Source organism: Amaranthus tricolor, chromosome 13 (genome assembly GCF_026212465.1).
Source record: "Amaranthus tricolor cultivar Red isolate AtriRed21 chromosome 13, ASM2621246v1, whole genome shotgun sequence".
Classification (NCBI taxonomy): Eukaryota; Viridiplantae; Streptophyta; class Magnoliopsida; order Caryophyllales; family Amaranthaceae; genus Amaranthus; species Amaranthus tricolor.
Window position 1 is genome coordinate 2,860,596 of NC_080059.1, and position 6,905 is coordinate 2,867,500.

The window sequence follows — 6,905 nt, forward strand, 5'->3', positions numbered from 1 at the left end:
ATATGTAAGGTGCACATATCACGTCATATGTTGCATATTATTTGCACACCAACAACAATTTATAGGTACAAAAATAATTATTTATATTTATACTCTTATAAATTAAAAAATCATGGAGCCATCAGCATCTTGTGTCCCATACTCCCATTTTAAAAATTCTTGATTGGAATCATTTTTAATTAAATAATATTATAGAAATAAAATCAAGGTGTTGAACGTAAAATTATATTTATAGACGTCTTGAATTGCAACCCTTCACGTTGGACCATTTAGCCCGCCACCATCAAAATTTATTACTCAATCTCCTCACTATATATATACACAAAAATATAAGCATAATATATATATATATATATATATATACATTCTTAAGGCAACCCTAAATAATAAACTAACAAATATTTAAATAACAATAAAAAAATACCTATATAAAAAATGGAAAGAGACAATAATAACAATAACAACAACAAAAGAAAAAGTTCAGCCTTAAAGTATAGAGGTGTAAGGAGACGTCCTTGGGGAAAATATGCGGCGGAGATACGTGATCCAAAGAGAAATGGTGCTCGATTGTGGCTTGGCACGTATGAAACCGCGGAGGAGGCGGCTCGAGCTTACGATAAAGCGGCGTTTAAATTAAAAGGTCATCTTGCCATACTCAATTTTCCTAATGATCAACATTATCATTCTAGTGATGGTAGTTCTTCTTCAACTTCATTATCTCATCAAGAAGATAAAAGATCACAAGTTATTGAGTTTGAGTATGTTGATGATAATGTGTTAGAGGAGCTTCTTGATCAAGAAGGGGGATACAAGCCCTAGAGTTGGCTAATTAGTACGTACTACTAATTAATAAGCTCATCCCCTTTTTCTTCATAATTTTTATGGAAGACGGTCCCACTGTGAGACTATCTTATATATGAGCCGAATAACCCAAGTAATATAGTAATTATTAGATATAAATTCCTTGTTTTGAGGTCATCTCACTGAGAGACGGTTTCTTACAAAAAATAACTTTTTTATTTATTTTCTTTTGTATCTTATATTTAATAAACTAATTAAGTCAATTTTATGATGTAGTATCATCTCAACTTTTTATTACTTCTATTAAAATTTTAATGTTTTTATTTATATGAAAAGTATACTGTATGTATCTTAATTATTATACGTAAATAATCAAGTTAAATCAAGCTCAGATTTTGTTTAAAAGTTAGTTTAAGTAATATAAAATCTACGCCACATGAACGAAGATACATTTAAATAAACTTTTTTAAATATTTTAAGCATATAAATGAAGTAATTCCTCCGTTCTGAAATTGTTACATTATGATTATTGACAATATTTATAGTTTAAGTTTTATTTTATATATTGCTGCTAATGTATAAGGAAAAAATATAATAAAATGAGATCTAATATAAATCGTCTAATCACATACTTTAATTAACATTAATTTATAGTTTTTAAATATGCATAATTTAATATATAAATAATCAAATAACATATTATAGCTTATGTAAAAAGTCAAATATAACAAATATAATAAAAATAACATTGAAAATTCTACTCCACAGAAATTGTGAGTTGTTATTAGTAGAAGTCAATGGACCACACGAATCATTATCCTCGTATTCTGCATGGGCGTTTAACGTTGTAAAGTCTCCCCAATATTTCATGGAGGAGACAGCCGGCTTATTATCACCAACCACAAATGTGTATAACGTATAGTATACCATGTATAATAAGCTCATATACACAATAATTTTTTGAAAAAATTATTAAGAATTATACATTCTGTTCTTATTTTTCTACAATAATATCAATTTTTGATTAACTATAAATAATACCAATTTAAAGGGGTGGTTTTCAAGAAAATCTCTAACATGTTAAAAATCAAACTATAGGTGATTATAAGACAAAAAAATTCGTAAATTAGTTAATAAACTAAAGTTGGTATTATTCTAGGAAAATAGTAAATATCCCCTAAATTGGTATTATTCATGGTTAATCATCAATAGTTGGTATTATTGTAGGAAAATAAAAAAAAAAGTTGTACTATTCATAGTAATTTTTCCTAATTTTTTATATTCTTTCTAATACATTTTTTTTGAAAATTTTAGACCTATAAACATGTAATTATGGGCGGAACAAAAATTAAATTTTTTTTAAAGAACTGTGCAATTTTTTATTAGATTATTATTTTATTGATTGTAATTTCATTGAATTTGAGTCTTAGGTCCGCTGAAAATGCTATCAAATAGACAGTATTTATAAGACTCACGCACATTAGATGGAAATTATCTTTTTCGTGTAGTTACGTCTCTTTATCTTCTCGAGTCGGGGGACTTCTTTGGCCGCTCTCTCCTTTATGGATATGAGTTGCCACCATTCTTCCCTCCTCACACCCTGTCTATAGTTTTTCTATAAATAAGATACACTGAATAGGATGATAATCACCACGCACATTATTAAATTAAACCCTATTTTGCCAAGTTGCTATTGATCGTACATTTAGATTTTTCTTGTTAATTAATTACTGACATATGAGTGGAAGTACGATGGCTAAAGGTCGCACTTCTACAAATTCGATTTGTTCAATGATGTTTTTGCAATCAAAATATTTTAGCTACTAGTATGCAATGCAATGGTTTCCCTTTTATTTGATTATAATTTAGTGCGAAAAATGATGTTTTTCCTGCTATTTTTTATGGATATGAGTTATCGCCATCTTTTCTTTTTCAGATCCTGTCTTTTGTTTTCTATGAGCGGGATATACTGGATAGGATGATGATGATGAATTTAGCGCGAAAAATACAAATACTCTGATTTAATTTATGTTACATACTATAAATGTTATTTAGATAATATTGTTTTGCATTGTTGTATAAGTAAATAAAGTCTTGTATAGATGATTTGATGTGCACTATTTTTTTAGTGTATATCAATCCTAAAATGTATTTTTACAAAATTAAGTGATATTATTAATGGTGGTTTTCACTGAGTTTGTGATATTTTTAGATTAGTATATATTAAAATAGTGTGGACTAAGTCAAAATTGAAAAAGTACATCAATACAACAATTAAAATGTTAGCATATATATGGTGTAGCTGCAAGTTAATAAGTCTACAAATATGTTTGTTTGAGACAGTTGAGAATTAAGTTCTCAGAGAAAAAAAAATAACATATATTCCTATAAAATATTTATTGTTAAAGACGTTGTCTAGTAATGCCCAAATGAATTGTCTCTATTGAGAAACCACACAATTGGCTACTTCTAACAACCACACAATCAATCTCGCTTGCATTATGTCATTATAAGGAGTACTTTGATCTTTTTTATATTTAGTCATAATATTTGATAATAAATTAAATAATATATAGAAAAAATAAATTGTGTAGATAAAATTAAAATTAGGAGAATTAAATGTATAGGTTAGATTGGAAAAAAAGCGGTGTACTGTTGTCTAAAAACGGATTTGTTGCAGAATAAGAGACAACTTAAAATCAAAAATTTAATGTTAAATGACAGGGACAAAGGGAGGTAGTATTTAATCCGATCACAATAATATAAAAACAGTTAAAAAGGTGTAATTTAAGGAAAGTAAACAAAATGTATGAAATGAAATTATAAATTAAATATAAAACTGAAAATTAAATATAAATTCATGATTTAATTTATAAATTATAAAATTTATAAAATTGAAATTATAAATTAGAGTATAAAAAATTCTAAAAGACGGAAGAAAATGAAATAAAAAAAAAAAATTCGTCAATAGGCGTCACCTGGGCAAATAACTTGTCAAGAAAGGAGGAGGACAATCACGTGGCGGCGTGGAGCCACCGATGCACGCACCTCACTAACTCAAGTCTCCATCACTTAATTCCTTCCTTCCTTCCTCCTTGAAATCAGCATCATCATCATTCTACCCAGTGTATCCCGCTCATAGAATGAGGACAGGATCTGGAGAGGGAAAGAAGGCGGCAACTCATATCCATAAAGGAGAGCGCGGCCAAAGGAGTCCCCGACTCAAGGAAGATAAATAGACGTAATAACCACGAGAAATATAACTTAAAGGCCTATAAATAAAACAAAAGCAAAACCACTACAAAAGGAAAACAAAGAACAAATAGAAAGTAAACAAGAAAAGCAAGAGGTTAAGACATCAGAAATCTAAGACATAGATATGGCGTCTCCAACTACTCCTATTCCTAGTCAGGTCCGCAGATAGGTTTAACTCATGCAAGTCAACGCTTATTTGCTTATCCCAAGTTCTCCTGGGTCTTCCTCGACTCCTCTTACCCTCTACTATAATGCTTTCTACCTTCCTCACAGGGGCGTTGAAAGTCTTTCTGTAACACCCCGATATTTTCCCGATATTTTTCCCCGATATATTTAATAATTCACTAGTGATATTATTTCTATATATATATATATATATATATATATATATATAATTTATTATTGGGCTTGGTCATGAGATATGCAATCCTTTTTGGCAATTAGAATTATTTGGGCCCAAACTTTTCCTTAACCCATCTTTTATTTTCAAAAAAAAAAAGAAAATAGGAGGGAAAGTGGCCGGCCCTATGGGACTCTTGGTGGAGTTTGTAACACCCTTAGAGTAATGAAAGATCAAGGCATTAATCCCATATAATTAACCCTTCTTAATTTCTTAATCATTTTCATTTTGACATCTTTTCATTTCTAAAGTTTCCAAGGACAAAAAAAAAAACATATCCTCTCAAAATTCCTCCTAATTCACATTCCTAACTCCATTACCCTTCATTTGGTGTTTTCCTTTACAATTGTAAGTGTAATTCTTAATCTATGTTGATTTTTAAGTTTTAATTTAAAATTCTATGATTATTATATGTTTTATCCTATAATTCATGTTTAATTTATGAATTTAAAATTTCATGTATGATTTTGGGATGTATTTTTCTATGTAAATTGATGAAGGATGTTTCTTTTTAGGGTTTTTAGATATGCATATATGTGAAGAATAGGATTGGTTTGTGTGATGGATGATTTTGAAATTTATATATAAATATGAATGTTCATGTAAAAAAATGTGTGTGGTTTTTTTTACATTTGGTGGAAAAGTTATTTATTTTATTGGCTAATATGAGAAATTTATAATTTTGCTAGAGAAAAAAAATATATACAAATATGTATAAAGAAATTATTGTTGAACAATGTTGAACAATGAATTTAATCTCAAAGATGGTTCATAAGAATTATATAAATTTGGTCATTGATATTTAATAGGCAATGTACCATTTGAAATTTATTTGTTGATGAATTTTGGGTAAATCCCGTAGGGTTAGAGAAATGGTAAAAAAATATGTTTTTGGAGCACTTTTTGGCTTGAAAATAAGTTAAAAATACTTAAGAGTACATTATGAATTACGAAAATTGGTACCCGAGGGTTTTGACGCCTTCCGGACGCAACGGTGCAGTCGGAATGTCAATTTGATAGTGTTAACATACTATTCTGGACAGAATACTAAATCTGAATTTTATTTGATGTTATGTTGTGATGAAGTATGTTGTGTGATCATGAATTGTTTGCAAGTGTGGCTTGATGTTAGATGTGTGTGTGTGTATGTGTCTTGATTGTGGTTTGAGAAAGTGTGAGTATATGCTTATTCCCGTATGTACGATTGAATGGTGTAGGAAGTCGATTCCTGACAGGAAGTTGATAGGTTTATTTAAGATTTGCTTTTGCTATCTTAAGGTACGTACACGCAGTAAAACTTTGTACATCATGGATTGGTTGTTATAGAGGAATAATAATAATAATAATAATAATAATAATAATAATAATAATATATTGAATAAAGTATGAAGGTGATGTTATGCTTTCTTAATCAAGAGATATAATTTCAATAACTTGATGAGTAGAGGTAGTATGACCTCACTAACTTTAAAGTAGACGTAGTATGACGTCGATTGGTGGAAAGATTTTACTCGTGGTTTGTGGGGGCATTATGAGCCACCGCGGGGGTATGCATACTTAACCATAGGCATCGAAGTAAGGCGTGTTGCCTATGGTAGAGACTTGCTTAGGGGTTAGCTCCCCCTAATGTATCGTCTTACTCCTGAAGTTTGGGGTTTGGTTCGGCAGTGTAGCCAGGAAAGTACAGCAGTATGGCTGACTGACTCAATGAATCATTTGAAATTTATTAAAAAGTAAATATTGAACTGTAGTCGACGTATGGTAAGTTGCCATAGTGCTTTATGTTATAATGTTAATGATATAAGAGATGTTTTTGCTGACGTGTACCTTTGATCTTAACGATCCTGCGATGATGTTGTTTTTCCTTTCGGGGTTAATAACTAGCAGTGAGTTAAGTTGTAGGCTGGGGAGTGAGGATTACATCTAAAGAATAAAATAGATAGAGAACGGAAGGATTTTAATTTTGAACTTTATTAGCTTTTTAGGAATGAATTTATTTAAGAGGCAACTTCGCTCTCGAGATGTACTCCTTGGACTTTTGGTTTCATATCTTTTATCCGCTGCTAAGACTAGAATATCACTAATTAATCTACAATAACTCTAGTAGAACTCGATCCGCAAGTTTTAACTTTAAAATTTTCGTTTTCTCGTGCCTTTATGACATCTTGGTTTAACTCGGTCCTGTTTGGTTTTCTTTTAAAATATAAAAATCTCTCTTGTAACGATCCGAGTTTTTCCGGGATGTTACACTTTCTCTGCACATGCTCAAACCACCTCAATCTATTTTCGCGCATTTTTCCAAATATAGGGGCTATCCCTAGTTTTTCCCTAAACTCTTGGTTCCTAATTTGAGCCATCAATGTGTGCCCACACATCCACCTCAGCATACGCATTTCTGTAACTTTCATCTTGTGTTCAAAAATCTTCTTTACAGGCCAACATTCGGTCC

The 6,905-nt window shown here is 30.3% G+C and overlaps 1 protein-coding gene across 1 annotated transcript in view; it reads left to right on the plus strand.

Annotated features, from left to right (window-relative positions):
* Window positions 1–435: 435 nt before the first annotated feature.
* Window positions 436–6,905, plus strand: part of LOC130798256 (ethylene-responsive transcription factor ERF098-like) — a 12,701-nt gene continuing 6,231 nt past the window's right edge. The window contains exon 1 of the mRNA XM_057661170.1: window positions 436–802. Within this exon, the coding sequence (XP_057517153.1) occupies window positions 436–802 (367 nt within the window). The remainder of the gene's footprint in view (window positions 803–6,905) is intronic.